The following is a 16,755-nucleotide window of genomic DNA, read 5'->3' on the forward strand; positions in this document are numbered from 1 at the left end:
CGTCTTTTGTCATCCTCCATGAACAACTGAGTATCTTGCTGACTAACAAACAGATGGAGGACCTTTGTTCACCTTTATTGTCCTGCCTTCTAGTGTACAGAAATTGGCAGTAATTTTATAAATGACAATGACATTTTTAATATTTGTATGGTGCACTCACTGGTGTCTCGGGCCTTCTGCTTGGTATCCAGTTGAGTTAGATTTTTGGGGGGATTTTATTGTGACGTTTTAAAGGCTGGTAGAAAACACAAACAAACAACCTGATCCTTAGGTAAAATTATTTGGCATGCTTCCATGGGAATTTGTCCAAAATTTCCCACACTGACAATGGGGAAAACTAACTCTCAATCAATCGATTAACAGATCCTTTTTTAAATGAAACATTCTTATTTGTATGGAGGAATGTTCTGGGCTCCTTTTCCCATTTTCCATGTAGAGCAGAATGATGCTGCTAGGGGAAAATATGCTCAACTTCCCGCAGATTCTTCCCTTTCTTCATACAGCAAAAAAGTTGAGACTGCATCAACAGCGCCTCTGCTGGTTGAAGCAAGTAGTCCATTTTGATTTTGCCATTTTTGTGCACACCACAAAATTCCTAATGAACAATTAAACAGTTATTAGTTCAAGATATAAGTGTAGAGAAACACAATGAACCTTGCACAATGATGTAATTACAGTCTCTACTCACAGGCAGATGAGACCCCCCTTCATTAGCATCATTAGCGTCATTAGCGTCAAGGCTCAACAATCACCGAAGCAATGCATTTTTTGGTCAAAGCCGTTTGATGGATGTTGTGGAGGAAACTAATAACGCAGCTGTCTGGAGCCCACACGCACTGGATCAATGCTCATGCAATATTTATGTAAAAAGATTTCATATGAAAAAAAAAACCCAATAGGTTTTTGATATGAATGTCTTTTGTTTGTCTAAAATTAGTTTGTGTGGTGAGGTCATACAATTGTGTGTTTGTGTGGGTAGCAGGCATGCAGAGCCACATGGGAGACACATTTAACACTTTTAACAAGCGCAGTTGAGGACGTTCTGTGTTAAATAACACGTCAGTGGCATTTTACAGCCGCTTTAGTGACATTTATGGGATTGTTCTGCTCCCGTGGAGTGAAGTGTGCGATACGAATGTCCAGCATGTCGTCAACTGTTTACTAGTGTTTGGCCATCACATCATGTACTTCGGCAACTACACACTTTACTTTGTATTTTGATTTAGAAGTAGCAAATTGCAAAAGACCTCTCCCTGTGAATTAATTAACTGTGATGAATGAAATGAGTATTTTTCTCCCCAAAGTAACTTTTATTTTTGAAAAACATATTTGTTTTACAGTCTTGCTTGAGTAGAGCGCAAGAAGTGATTGAGTAAAGTGGCGCGTCAGCAGCCGGCGACATAACGTCATTACTGTGGCAATACCTTCCTTTATTTTAGCCTACTGACTTTATTAAGTAAGGAGGCTTGCATTCTCACGGAAACGTCCAAAATGCCGGAAGTATGCATGTGAAAATATTTACCTGTCTCTGTCAACAGGCAATCTACATCTAGTACGCTCATTTTGGTTAACCTCTTGATGAAGAGCAAAAATACAATACTGTATTAGAAACACTAAAGGCAGTACTTTTGAAAAAACTCTTGTATTGGATTGAAATTAGATCAGGTGTGGGTGAACTTTTGTGCTCAAGGGCCACATCTGAATTTTAAAATGGACAGATGACCTGTAGATGAGGTTTAAAAAAAAAAAAAAAAAGGTTTAAGAGCTCTATCTCGTATACTGCGCAACGTGCGGCAGAGCGCAAATGCTGGCGCATCATGATTTTGGTGCGTGTGCAAGGGTTGCTGGCGTTTGCCAATATGGCGGACTGCAACAAGCTGGGCATACCAATGCAATTGCGTTCTTTGGAATCCACCCCGATGAAAATTATTTTGCAATAAACTTTAATGCAAAATTATTTTTTTATCCAATTAATCAATGGAATAATCAATAGAATAATCAAAAGTGACCACCCTACATAAAATGATAATGCATTCAAACATTTTAATTTTTACTAAAACAATTGTTACAATTGTTTATTTTGGCAATACCTTTTTATTTTTTTATTTACAATAAATTAATTCCAACACATGAGAATAATGAGATCAATTAATAAAATGAATGAACACATTTTAATTCACCAAATTTTGTGATAAACGGCTAAATCAATGCAACATACTTACGGCCCATCTCTATTAGCTTCTACAGGTCTTCTGCTCTAATAGTAATGTTGTCCTTAGTAAATAAAAATGTCACTCTATAAAGATTTACAGTCCTAAAACAATCCATATACTCCTATAATGGGGATTTGTAAAACAGCCACCAGTCGGGCTGCAGCAGGTTTACCACATAGCGTAATCAATGTGAACATCTGTACAGTGTTTGCACAGTCCAAGTCCAAAGTTTTTGGAAGCCTTCCCGGCACACTCTGTTTGTGGCATGTTGGCGTGCTCGTCGAGCGAGCGGAAGGCTTCCCTCAGCACCCGCGCTGCAACTGTGCATAATTCTCGAATTGCAGCAAATGGCTTAGATTTTCCCTGAAACAAGTTTGGCTTTATTTCCACGGAGGCTTCGCTGACTAAAAGATCACAGTGGAACCTCAATGGTTGAACTACATTTTTTGTTCTGTGTTAAAATTCTTCCCCTTGGAAATAATGCCATTCACCCATTTTCAACACTCGTCCTCATTAGGGTCGCAGATAACTTGAGCATCATATACTGCAGACAATTATTTACGCTCACATTCACACAATTTAGTTGAAGTTGAAAATGTAAAACCAAACGTTAACCATTTTTAATAGCAAAACTTAAAAACAATAAAGCAATCAACTGGAATTGAAATCACAAATGACATCACGACTCACAGCTTCATGTTCTTCTTCCTTTAACGCCTTTTTGGGATTGAAAAAGCAAAACGCAGGGTTAATCTCTTGCTGCTCTCTTAACTGAGGTCTTTCAGAACACAATTAAATACTTGAACATTCCAAATTTAAAGCCTAGAAATGTATTTGCGTAAATTCCACTGTATTTATTTGAGTTTTATGTTTTTCCTGGCAGTCAATTGTCATGGTTTTTCTTTAGATTACCTGATTGTGTTATTCCAGAATGTGCTATTTACTTAACGTCCTAGAAACGTCAAATTTGTCTAATTCTCTCTCACTCTCTTGCTCTCTAAACCTAAATACCAGTCAACTCACATTTCGAAAGGGACTTTACTAAAATCAATTAAAAAAAAGAAAATAGCTGAAGAAATATTGAACCTATCCCAGCCTGCACCATTTGTATACGTAACTTTAACCTTGCTCGAAAACCAGTGTTTTATATACAAAGGTTATATTTGGAGCAGTAGAAAGTCGTTGCCAGAGTGGTGAATATTTTTGGTTGCCAAGTCAGAGCATGCAATGTGCACGTTTGTATGAATGCCACACGGCTGACGCTCTCCTGTGTGGCCAGGTTACATAGAAAACAAACAGCAGACGCCAGAGTATATCTTATAGTCACGATAACGTTGCATCAACTTGGGGTCACCCAGGTCACCTCACAGGGTGATGTATGTGTGGAACCACAGTTGATACACACTCTTGATAGGACCATTTCCTCTCTCTCTTTTTCTTTACAGGAAAATATGGGACACCAAGGTGGCAGATCCTTCAACAAGGTAAGTCACACTTCGGGCCTACTTCATACAGAGATCGCGCAAAATATATGCATCAGACACATAATAATAGAGCCCAGCGGTAGGGCAGAGTGGCCACTAATTGTAAAAGTACTGTTACTTTAGAATAATATCACTCGTATAATATGACTCAAGTAAAAGTAGAAAGTAGTTTTCCAAAAATTACTTAAGCAAGAGTCAGTGAAAAAAGTAACTGGTGATGGTGACCAGGTCAAGTAACTGCCTGGTGCCATTTTATTATTCAAATGAAGTCAAAAGTCCCTCCTAGTTCCGTTGTATTGGTGAAACAGAGTCATGTGACATTGGCCAAGGCGGAGGTCTCTCTGACCAACCAGAATAGATTGCGCAAACAATAATATATCAATAAAAATAAGAGTAGTGAGGGGAATGTACCTCAATGTAATGGAGTAAAACTATTGCTCCGTCTTAACAAAAATACTTAAGTACAAGTAAAAAGTATGTTGCATTGAAACTTCTGACAAGGAAAATGTATTAAAAAAAATACTTAAGTAAATGTAACGGAGTAAATGTAGCGTCTTACTACCCATCTCTGGTTATGATACCTTCGAAGTCAGAATAGTTGTGGGTCGACTTAGAAACCCAATTTCGTGTCGAGCTGATCAGACAGAACGGCGACCCAGAAAAAAAGGTGGAAAACGGAAAAAAAAAAGCTGAATTCTTGGCTTCAATACGCAATGCGATAGGCAGGAGGGACAGGGCTACAGAACTGCCGTCCCGCCTTTGTTACGACCTCAGAAGCCAGGATGTTCGCGGTCGACTTCGATCGCCCATTCTGTGTCGCTGTTGTCCCCACAGAACAGCAATCCACTCTGATACTACCTCAGATGTTGGAAAATTAAAAATTAAAATTCATTTTAATTGCGTTAACTTGGCTCTGTTGCGCCTCTGACACTGCGTCTTAAACTGAGACATTCATGGGTCAACTTCGACCCCACCATTTCAAGCTGTATGGAATGGAATTTTAGAACCTCACCTTGTCCCTTTCAGGCTGAGCCTCATGGCCAAGAAGAAGGGCTTTTGGGTCGAGAAGGTCAACTGTCTGGGCACTGAGAACACCTTGTCCGAGTGCCACGGTCAGCTGTCAATCCCCCGTAGCCCAGCCCCCTGTAAGAACGGGCGGCACGCTGTGGTCAAATGTGTTCCGGGCCCTCAGTTTTCCAGGATTTCCTCGGGAAGACCTCAAGCCCCGTACCCAGTTGTGGTAAGACAGCGCTATATATGAAAAACCACACAAGTGCATTTATGTGGTGTTGACTTTGACTTTCCTTTCCGTTCCTCTTTGTAGCCGGTGCGTCTGAAGGCCGGGCCCAGGCTTGGCGAGGGTCGCGTGGAGGTACTCCGAGACGGAAAATGGGGGACGATCGTGGACCACATGTGGGAGAGGACCGCGGCCAGCGTGGTGTGCAGAGAGCTGGGCTTCGGTACAGCCAAGGATGCGCTGCAAGGCGCCTATATGGGTCAAGGTGAGAAGGAAAAATGAGCTTGTTTTGACTGTGCGGTTTCAAAGTGTTTATCAAGCGTGACGGCATTCCAGACGAGATACGGCAACGTTTGCAGGCCGCGTTTTATCTCAAGTCAGCAGCAGTCTGCCCTGACTGATCAAATGAGATCACGTCTGTCTGTGACACTTTGAAGCTGCGTGTGTTTTCATTGCTGTATCTCCTGATATCTCCTGTGTGTGCTGAGCCAGGACGGTCAGGTGCACACTTTCACATGATGTCGAATACTATAAGCTGCACTGGTTTGTTTAAGCTTTGGCGGCTCAAATAGCAAAAAGTACCTTTCATTTGCCCACTGAAGGCTCAAACTCACATACAGTGGAAAAAAACTGCACATACAATGTTTTAAGTAACACTCTTAACTGGCATACACGTGTAAAAATAAGTTAAGGACTGGTAAAAGTAGTACAGGTCTTAACATTAATGACAAAGTTGAAGGAGTCATGTGAAGGTGATTCCCGTTGCAGATGTGCTTCATTTTTTCAGCATTCTTAGAAGTTAAAAAAGAAGTTGACTGCTGTTAAAAGCACAAGTATACTTTTAAGGCCAAACTTGGAGTTCAACCGGCTTATTATTTGTTAAATGGGTGTCTTCAGTATTCTCAAATTGACCTTACTAATTTAAAGCTTTGCGTTAGATATTAATTAAGGATTATGGTCATTGAACATTTTGCAAAAATAAATGAAATAGCGACTATGTTGAAAATGAATCTCTCCGACCACTCTCATGTGCTAGTTCCTTGGTAAAATAGGCCCAAGGTATGAATACAAAGCGTGGCTCGGTGTACAGCAAATTTGTGACAAAAATGGAACATTTTTTCTGTTAACAACGGTTAGTTAACTTACAGGTGGTTATACTGGTGTGAAAAATAAGAGAAATCAAACACGACCTTAAATTAGCAGCATGGAGTTTTTCTACTTCGAACGTGAGTCTGCTTCCTGTGTATATTCTTCTCGTTTCCCTGGTTGAGACTGCGCCTTCTTTTGGAATAAGTGTTGTAAATAGCAAAAAACGTGCAAAGTCAGTGGCTCGCATTGTGACGTTTTGTACAAATTCGACCATGAATTTTTGGTGGAACTTCGAATTTGACCGTGTTCCCTTGAGAGGTTCTGCTGTGTTCAGCCGACCCAGCTGTGTGTGCTTGGTGTCCCCGCCCTGAGGAGATGTGGGAACGGCCACCCAAAAGCTTTAAAGCCAGGGTGTGCGCTCCCCTCATGCTGATCAAGGCGAAACACGGCAAGACCGTTTGCTTGCTTAACTTAAACAGAGTGCGTTACATCACTCCCATTTTACCTTTTAACCTCTGCCGGTGATGATGTCATTTTGATTATCTGCTTTCAGTTAGCACATTCAGTCACAGACATGGTTAACTGTATATGTGCACACGTCTAAGCATGTACAGTGCTTGCTTTAAAATGTGACATGGCTCTGCAGCTGTAGTTTAACCCTGACAAATGCCAGGTTTGACCCTCTATTATACATCATCACACAAACACACACACGCGCTTCCTGGGCACACACACTCTCCCTCTCAGGTCTGAATGTACCGTAGCGCTGCAGGTCGATGACACTTCAAAGAGGTGGCACGGCTCCCTCCTCTATAGCGTTCACTATATGACGTTTAGCTGCAAGCTGTAATTTCACATGTGCCATGATGGCCACATAACCATAGGCCTTTACGTTGCTTAAACATGCCTAAATTAGACTCTTTAGAGAGAACAAACTCCCACTATGTACAGAAACAAGGATTTTCAGGCAAAGTTATCCAAAGATTTAATTAGTTTAATTTTCTGTGTAAAATAATATACAGTGGAACCTCTGACGTTCGTGATGTGGTACAATTCGGAATTTAACCAAAACACGCCTCTAATGTTGCTCACTGTTTATGTGGTCAAGAGGAGACATTTGATAATAACCGTAGAACCGGAAATTGAAATTCGACGTAAAGCTAAGTGGTACACGTCTATGTCATGGCCACTCAAACAATTCTGGCAAAAAAAAATCCCACTGTGCATGACATCATGAGTGCGAATATGAGAGAGACTGTGAGACTTCAGCTCAGTGTTCTCCACAAGTGTGTTTTGCTTTTTCTTTGCCTTTTTTTGTACAGTATTTTTCTTTTATACACGTGTCCCTCTGTCCTGAGCTACTAGACAAATTCCTGAAAAAAAAGCCTCAGTGTACCTTTTGAGACGTCAGCTCAGCCACTATCAAATGATGAATCTTAATCTTTCTTTTTCTTTGGCTTTTTTAAAAATCACTTGTTTGAAAAGAAGGAGCAGGCTGTTGAGAGATGAAGAACGTGAGAATCAAAGAGAGCCAACTGATGTTCAAAGCACCCGTGACTGCAACGTCACCATACGTTATCAAAGTTGAGGTAGCGTGTTCTTTTTTTTTATGGGGGTTAACTTCTTTTTACACAAATATTCTTCATGTCCTTGCATCATTTCCATCAAATCTTTCAGTTGAGAGTCTCACTGCCCCAAGACCGCCCAGGCTGATGTATTTTTGATGAGCAAATGTGATAAAGCATGTGCTCCGCCAACTGGTCCACCGCTCATAGATTCTAGCTTTCAGTGAGTCCCAATCAGACATCGGCTGTGTGTGGTATACACACACACACACACACACACACACACACACGCACGCACACAAACATAGTAGTGTATGTAAAGTGGCATATTGACCTCAAACCTCTAATCATGTTTGGCATCCCGCTGGTGGAGCAACATGATTCTGGCATGTTTCGTAGGACCTAACTAGCCGCAGACAGCACAGATTAACACACAGCTCTAACTAACACAATCTTGGCTAAGAAACACTGACTCAGACATGTTTCATGGAAAGAGGGGAAACGGGACAGCACATTAATTTCACTGCCTGAAATGGACTGTAATTTCAGCATGGAAAAGAACAGGGTTTTCCTTGTAAGCGCAACCAACTATTTGTGCTATTCCCAAAAAGAATGTGGCCAAAGTTACCCAATTTCCAACCCTTAAAGCCATCTTTCTAATAAGATAAAACCTATGATGGCACCTGCCACATCTAATCACTCTGCAGGAAAACTCACACTGAATCAAAGATAACTCTAGAAGCCAATCATTTGACCTAAAAATAAACTGTAAATGAGTGGTGTCCGTGCGGCCATTTGCATCCTGCCGATTGTTTAATTTGCCAGCGGTAAATTCTAAAAATGACAGTAAACACAGCCCACATCAGAAAAAGGAGGAGTACGATTACTCAGAAGCGAAAAAAAAAATAAAAAAATAAAAACATAACAAGACCACTACTGTAAAAAACAAAATGCTCTAGACAACACAATGAGTAGTGGATAGCACATTGCTAAACAGTTCAGAGTTTCTGGGTTTGAATCTCAGCTTAGGCCCTCCAGTGTGGAGTTTGCATGTCCTTTTCATGTTTGTGTGGGAACTCTGGTTTTCTTCCACATTACAAACACGCATGAACGTAAGGTTCATTGAAGACTCTAAATTGTTGTTTGTCTTCATGTGCCTTGTGATTAAATGGCAGCCAGACAAGGGTGCACCCCACCTCGTGCCCATTGTCAGCTGGGATAGGCTCCAGCTCACGCGCAACTAGGGTTGGGCATTGAGAATCGAGAACCGATTGGAACCGGGACTAACGTTCCGGTTCTCCCAGAACCTTTCAAATTTAAAAATTTCGGTCCTCCAGCCGCAAAGAAGAAGTGGTGAAAAGCAACGAAGAAGCGGCGTAAACCAACAAAGAAGAATGTGCACGATGACGTGCTTGTGCCCAACGGCGGCGGACAAAAGTTTGTCTTAACTTTGTTAAAATGAATGACCACTTGCCTCAGTGCAACACATGGAATAATATTATGTTGCGCAAAGGAGGCTTTCACGATGTGTAGCTTGTGACGCCCTCCGAGCCTCAGCCTACACCGCGTGGCGCTTCGGTGAAGTCAACTCTCAGTCAACTGGGTGAGTGAAACAATAAAATACGTCTACATTCACCTCTCCAACATTGAGGCAGCTAACAAGGTAAACGGTTGGTTGCACTTTTGCACTGATGGTTTTTAGTGTTTATTTCAGTCTTCAAACCAACGTAAGCGGCGATGAGCGAAAAAAACAACAACCCAAAAACATTGGGCTAAAACTTTACATCACAATGAATTAGACAAAATTCACATAAACGTTGTCTCACAGTATCACAAACACTAACCTTGTGCCTCATCGGTGGGTAGGGAAAGGAATCAGCGTTTTATAGCATTTGGTTCCATCCATTAAAAAAAATAAATAAAAAAATCACCGGTGCCGTGTAAAGTTACTTTTCGTGCCAAAATGCTGAGTTCTGGTGTGTATCCTTCAACATAAAAGGCTACAAGCTTAAAACAAGAAGTCAAGTTAAAACTTGTACATATAAACCATGTGACATGACGAAACAGAATACAGGCGCAGCTATATAGCATTGTTAAAATAACTACTTTAACTGTATTTAACTTGAAGATGAAGGGATTAATTATTGCATATTAAGTCAATTGGGTTAGTTCCACACACGTTGCCTTTTTAGTTCATAGGTTTACTATTGATACTGGTTATAAAAAAGTCAAACGTTCATTTTAGTCTATGCTGCAGGCTGCTAAGAAAATGGATGTTCATAATTTGAACACCCTTTATTTAAACCATGCAAACGTTTTTGACCCAGCCCCCTAAAAGAATCGGAATCGAGAATCGTTTGGAACCGGAATCTAACTAAGGAATCGGAACCGAAATCGCTCAAATTCAAACAATGCCCAACCCTACCCGCACCCTTAAGAGGAAAAGCAGGATAGAAAAGGAGGATGGGTGGATGCTTACCATATGTTGACTGGCGTTGCATTAGTTTTAGCGTGTTTAATAAACAAAGGGCTCTTGAATCCTTGTTCTTGTTTCACAGTGTGCTTGTTTTCATTTATGTCAAGAATTTGATTGATTGATTGATTGATTGATTGATTGATTGATTGATTGATGTCTGCTCTCCAACTGCTGAGGCCAGTTAAATATTCCTGGGACATGGTTGACCTCAAGTGGGTTCTTATTAACTTGAGCTTTGAAAGGGCGTCTCTTCTAAAGAGGGTACCTTCAAAAGGGGGTGTAAATTCCCCATACAAATGCCAATAATTGACGTTATGCATGATAGGAAACCATTCATGTCGCATTTATTGTATTTTATTTATTTATTTTAATTTAGGGGCGCATTGCTCCCCCCCCCCCCCGCCCCGCCAGTGGGTGTGTCAGAAGTCTGGATGGGAGAAAATGCGTGAGGGCAATCCCAGCCGTGTGAAAAAAGAAAAACAAAAATGTTATAGACTGTAATGCACATGCCAGAAACCGTAAGGAAAAGTGTCATGATAACCGTAAAACAAGAAATTCTTATTTTTATTTATGCTAGCGTGTGATTGGGAGAATAGAGTAACTTTCATTGCCATGGCGAGTTTACTGTTGTTATGCCATCATGCCACCACAGAATGGTACCAGAATGGTACATGTTTTTCTTAATGCTACTTTAATGTCATACAGTATATTCACTTCATTATGTTTGTCCTCATTTGGGTCATGGGTAGGCTGGAGCCTATGCCCGCTGACTTTGGGCGAGGGGCGGGGTACATCCTGTGTCGGTCGCCAGCCAATCGCAGGGCTAATGTCGTACCATGATGTGGAATTTCGTGTTTTGATCATTGAGAGTAAATCCAACCCACCTAAAAAATTATAGAGGCAAAGTATAGAATGTTTCTATTTCTTGATCAAGTTTAATTTGATTGTATTTATTTAAGAATTTCCACCCATCATGTGTGTTTGCCTTGAGTTTACTCCACACACACAAGGGAGCAAAACACCGTAAATGTTCATCAGAAGTGTGCTGCGACTCCTGTGGGAATTTATTTCAGGGATTTCACAGATTTTCCAAAGGAAGTTTAAAGTACAGCCTGTGACTGTTGTGTTTTTCTTCGGGATCCCACATGCGGGCCCTTGCACACCCTTGTCATGATAAATCCAGTTTATGGGAGTCACCATTGTGATAGCAGCGGAGGCGTTGCAGATATGTGTTTTTCTGACATTTCTAACCACATGCGTAACCAACGTGGAAGCAGGGCTGCAATCTAACAGCGACAGAGCCAGCAATCCTGCATTCTCGGTTCCCGTCGCCTCCGCCATGTTTCATTTCCAATGTCTATCTGGCTTTTTCTCTCCTTCCCTTGGTTTTTGTGGATATGGTGGCGCTTGCTAAAATGCTCGTCAAATTTCCAGGTTTATAGTTTATGTCCTACGCATGAAGAAAACACATAGAATAGCCATAACTGGGCGAGTGGTTTCCTAAAACGGCGTCATTATGGAACCGACCGACTGTTTGCATTCATGAAATGTTGATTCATGTCGTTTTGAAGGTTCTGGTTTTCATCAAATGACAAATGAGACACATTTGCCCTTGTTGAATTGACTTGGCATATGCTCTGTGGTTGTTTTGCCTAAAGCAACAGAGGGTTGGCAATGAGGTGTGTCAGATCCCCAAAGTCGATGCTGCAGGTTCTGCTGCTTGCCTTGCAACAGCACTTTATCAACATAGATATGAACTTTTCATTGTTTCTCAAGTGGAGAAAAACACTCGGAAGAAAAAAGAAATTGTTAGCCGATCAGTGTGCGTGCTTTGCATGACGCAAGTAGGTTTACACTGGGTGGCCCTGAATGAATGAATGTCACTTGAAATCTCAGTAATGTGCACGTTTAAGGGTACTCAAGGATGCGTCGATCCATTTTTTTTATTTAACCCCTTTATGTTCTGCTTCTTGATACCATTGATGGGGGTGGACATTTATTAAGGGGGGTGCTTTATTTGTATGAATAATATTCAAACAATATTACCGGTGTACAGTGGTACCTCAACTTACGAATGCCTCAATGAGATTTTTGGGATACAAATTGTCGCTTGGACGATTTATTTATTTATTTTTTGCCCTGACATGCGAGCAATAACTTCAGTTGAGAGTGCGCTTCAGACCCTCCACTGCTCGAGTGAAGTGAACAAAAATGCAGCACTTTAGGTGGAACTTCGGTTCACTAACAAATGTGTTTACAAATAAATTTCTCGAACGCTGCTCAGTTGTGCTTTCTCCCACACGGCATAAACATCAGTTGCTCAGCATGTCATGTATTTCGAGTATCTTCTTTTCTGCTGTAAATGAGCCATCTGTAGATGAAAATTGCAAGTGATTGTGCTATTAAGAAATCTTGAAAAGTGTGCGAGGTGTCCTCTGAGCTCTTGCTGGCTAGGTATTCCCTCCTCAGTCCCTGCTGCCAGATGGAGGGAGGGAGTGAGGGAAGGAGAGAGAGAGAGAGATAGAGAGAGAGAGAGAGAGAGAGAGAGAGCACACTTTAGGCCACTCCATTTCAAGGCACAATACACCAGTGTACTAAAGTGTGTGTGTGTCACTTTTGGCTTAATTACGCTTTATAAAACCAGTTTACTTCTTTACATTCTTTTAAAATTATTTTATATTAATATTTTAAAATACAGTACTATTTTTCTTCATTCAAAATGTAACAAAAATTTGCTTTTCGGGGTGTTTGGAACAAATTAATGGCATTTCCATTCAGTTTAGTGGGGAGAATTGACTTGAGATGTGAATGTCATGGAACAAATTCAACGAATGTCAAGTGAAACTGGAGTTTAAAACAAAATGAAAATGAATAAATGGCAAGAAAATGGGGCTTACTGGGCTGAAAAAAAAACATTACTTAGCTCCCTGGAACATAAACATGGATGCATGTGGAGTGACGGCAGTGTACTGAATTGCCAAAGATGCCATCTCCACATAATGTAAGCTCATATTTAATACTGCAGCGGGAGGCGGGGGGTCATTTTCAACATGTGTTATGACTCCACACTTCACTTCGAGAATGTTTACAAGGTCGGTGCTGCTGTTTGATTTAGCAATGGAGAGTTCAAATGGGCCAAAGACTTGACTTATTAATGTTTGTGTGTGAACAATAACATCGCTGAATTGAGATCATTCTTATTTTTTTTTTCCACTGCATGAAGATGGATAACTTGTGCATTTGGCTATTTGCTGGGGTACTGTAGAATGGTAGGTTGTCCATATACGTACTAATTAAGGTTATCAAAAAAAAAAAAGAAATACCAGTTTTGCTCCATGATGTGTTTAGTAGTGCTTTTTTTTAAACCTGGAACCTTCTTCCTGTTTACATTATTACGAGTAATAAAAAAGAGTGATAACACGGTTGTTGAAACTGAACCCAATTCAGAGCAGATGAAGCAAACTGTGAAAAAACAAAATTTCTGACCTGTGCAGGTACTGGACCCATCCACATGAACAGCGTGCAGTGCACGGGGACGGAGCGCTCCATTCTCGACTGCTTCTTCCAGGAGGTTCAACCGTGGACGTTCAAACACAGCCAAGATGCTTCAGTGCGCTGTAACATCCCTAAAACCGGCACCGAGTACACAGTATGAAGAACACAAATACTGTACACCACGTTAACACTCATGAATGCCTCACCAGTCAAAGGTAAATAATCTTAAATGTGTCTGCAGGTGCGTCTAGCTGGTGGCAGGGTTCCCTCAGAGGGCCGAGTGGAGGTGCTGATGGAAGTGGGCGGCCGGAAGCGTTGGGGTTCGGTCTGCAGTGAGAACTGGGGTATCAACGAGGCCATGGTGGTGTGCAGACAGCTGGGTCTGGGATTTGCTGCGAGTGCACATCAGGTAACCTGAACGTGACACCACATCAGTCCATCAGGGTTTTTTTGTTTTTTTTTCAAATGAAACCACATGCCTCCATTACTTTGATGTTTAATCATAAATGCCCTGAGTGACCAGTTCCATCTCTTTGATTAACTGTCGCGCTCCTTCAATCTGTCAGAGGTGTTAATGAAAGACAGATAAACAAATGAAGAGATGGAGGTCAATCTATAGTCGGAGCCTTTAATTCAGTCTGATGAATTACAATAATTACAAGCGGCCCCTTGCCTTCCACCAGGACACCTGGTACTGGTCCAGCGACCCAAATGCAGCCGAGTTGATCCTCAGCGGAACTCACTGCGTCGGCACCGAGTTCTCAATTCAGCAGTGTCGCCGTAACAACCACATGCACTGTCCACGAGGGGGGGGACCTAAGGCGGCCGGGGTCACCTGCTCAGAGAGTAAGAAAACAATATACTGTATGTCAAGAACATTTATTGTAACACGACAAAGTTAAAAAAATGAAGGAAAAAAAACCCAGACAATTATTGTAGTACGTTTTCAATTAGTGTGTTTATGTATTACAGGGTAATATGAAGCCTGGTGGCTATCACATCTGCCTCACAGTTCTGAGGTTCAGGGTTCTCATATTCTGTGCTTTTTGCAGGCTTCCTCCCACATTCCGAAAACATGCATGTTGCTGCTTCTTTTGGAAGCAAAAAAGTCAAAGAAAAAGCAAAAGTCATGCCGAGTTGACACCTTGATGGGTGCTAAAATGAGGTCTTGCGTGTCATCATGCATGAAAACAGTGATATCACCCGTAGAGGAAGACATTTTACTTACACAATAATCAGGACATAAAACCCCAACTTTTTAAATACATAAAATAAAATAACACATCAAAAATCTATATAGTATAAAATGAAATTAAAATCAATGATATCAAATAAAATATAAATAAATCATCTGAAATACCATCATTTAAATTATTAAAAATAAAATCAAAATAATCAAAGATAAAATGTGAATCTAGAATAGATTAAGATAAAAATAAATTATCAATCATTTATAAATAATAAATAAATAAAAATCTCATTTTTAATACATTTTTTAAAATATTCTCGCTTGTCTGTCCTGCTTCAGCGGCTCCCGACCTCGTTCTGGATGCCCAGTTAGTCCAGGATACGGCCTACCTGGAAGACCGGCCGCTCCACTTGCTGAGCTGTGCCAATGAGGAGAACTGTCTGTCCTCCTCCGCCGCCCGGATGAACTGGCCCTACGGCCACAGACGCCTGCTGCGCTTCTCTTCGCGCATCATGAACCTGGGACGCTCCGATTTTCGACCCAAAGCGACGAGGGAGAGCTGGACGTGGCACCAGTGTCACAGGTACGACATCTCATCACGGGGTAATTTACAGGTGTTGCAGAGAGTTATTGCAGTGGAAAGAACGCTTTACTATATGCTGGATGTTGTGGTTAGGCATGTGGTCATTTATTTTAGAGGCTCCTGGACACAGATGACTTGAGGTTTTTGGAAAACATGCATTAATGGACCCCGTGTGGAGTAATTTAGAGTTATATTTAATTTAATCACCAGCCGGAAAGAAAACAAGTAGATTATGACAAGGAATCAGCTGGTAGCATGCAAGCCCACCATCTTAACACAAGAATCTTTGTCACCTTAGTCAGCAGCTGTGAATAGTCGAAGAGTGGTCGCCTGCTCTGGTGGACATCATTCCACTTCGAGCACTTGGCAAGCTCTGTCGCATTAGATGACGTGCGCACCAAAAGGCCCGTCACGTTGGGTTTAAGAGAGAAGAAGGAGACGTTTAAATAACATAAAGATTTTTAGCAAGGATCATTTATTTTCCACCTCAATAAATGTATATTATTTATTAATTTGAAGGGGTTACGGGCCTTTCTGTGTGGAGAATGCATCTTTTCCTGGTTGTTTGCATGCTTTTTCTTGGGGTTCTCCAGCTTTCTGCCACATCCTCAAAACATGCAGTTTAGGTTACTGAAAACTCTGAATTGTCCATTGGTGTGAATGTAAATGGTTGCTTCTCTATTGCTGCCCTGTGATTGACTGGCAACCAGTCCAGGGTGTACACCGCGTACAGCTCACCTACGTTCCTAACACAGATGAGCACAAAATGGATGGACTGGTCACCAGCCAATCGTTGGCTCCAGACATAGACGGGTAGAAACTAGTAGAGACGTTTAGGTACCGTGCAGTGGAAAAGTGGGTCACCAAGATACCTATATACAACCTATACAAAAGGTAGAAAATGCTTGACTTTGACCTTAGAGAATGTGTACGAACCCAGACAGGTCATATCTCCAACATGGAGCGCCTGTCGTGTCCCTGCATGTGTGAAGCGATCCCTTTAGCGAAGTCGCGCGGGAGTACAAAGGACAGCCAAGGCAGCCGTAGGTTGTTGCGACAACACATTAGCGCTACGAACGCGGCGTTCAAAGGCCTCCATTCAGCGAGTGCGGGTAAACAGGTCGAGCGATGCTGGCGTTAAAACAAGCTTCTGTGAGAGGTGTTATGGTGACACCCATGTTCATGTTCAAGCAGTGAGGTCATGAGGCTACACGCCATAGGGGAGCAGTGTTCATTCAGTGTCAACCGCTGCAAACAGAAAGGCATGTTCAGTGGTGGGAAGTAATGAAGTACAAATACTTTGTTCGTGTACTTACTGTAAGTAGGTTTTTCAGGTTTCTGTACTTTACTTGCATATTTACTTTCCTTAAGACCTTTTACTTTTACTCCCTGCATTTGAAAACAGATATCTGCTCTTTCTTCTC

At 41.4% G+C, this 16,755-nt stretch overlaps 1 protein-coding gene across 2 annotated transcripts in view; it reads left to right on the plus strand.

Moving 5' to 3' along the window:
* Positions 1-16,755, plus strand: part of loxl4 (lysyl oxidase-like 4) — a 34,631-nt gene that overhangs the window by 9,292 nt on the left and 8,584 nt on the right. For both annotated transcript variants that reach the window (XR_009790891.1, XM_061790620.1), the window contains exons 5-11: positions 3,659-3,697; positions 4,724-4,937; positions 5,022-5,199; positions 13,559-13,713; positions 13,801-13,968; positions 14,243-14,405; positions 15,088-15,331. Coding sequence is in view for 1 of the 2 variants with exons in the window: in XM_061790620.1 (XP_061646604.1) it covers positions 3,659-3,697; positions 4,724-4,937; positions 5,022-5,199; positions 13,559-13,713; positions 13,801-13,968; positions 14,243-14,405; positions 15,088-15,331 (1,161 nt within the window). In the remaining variant the exon portion in view is untranslated. The remainder of the gene's footprint in view (positions 1-3,658; positions 3,698-4,723; positions 4,938-5,021; positions 5,200-13,558; positions 13,714-13,800; positions 13,969-14,242; positions 14,406-15,087; positions 15,332-16,755) is intronic.

Source organism: Phyllopteryx taeniolatus, chromosome 11 (genome assembly GCF_024500385.1).
Source record: "Phyllopteryx taeniolatus isolate TA_2022b chromosome 11, UOR_Ptae_1.2, whole genome shotgun sequence".
Lineage (NCBI taxonomy): Eukaryota > Metazoa > Chordata > Actinopteri > Syngnathiformes > Syngnathidae > Phyllopteryx > Phyllopteryx taeniolatus.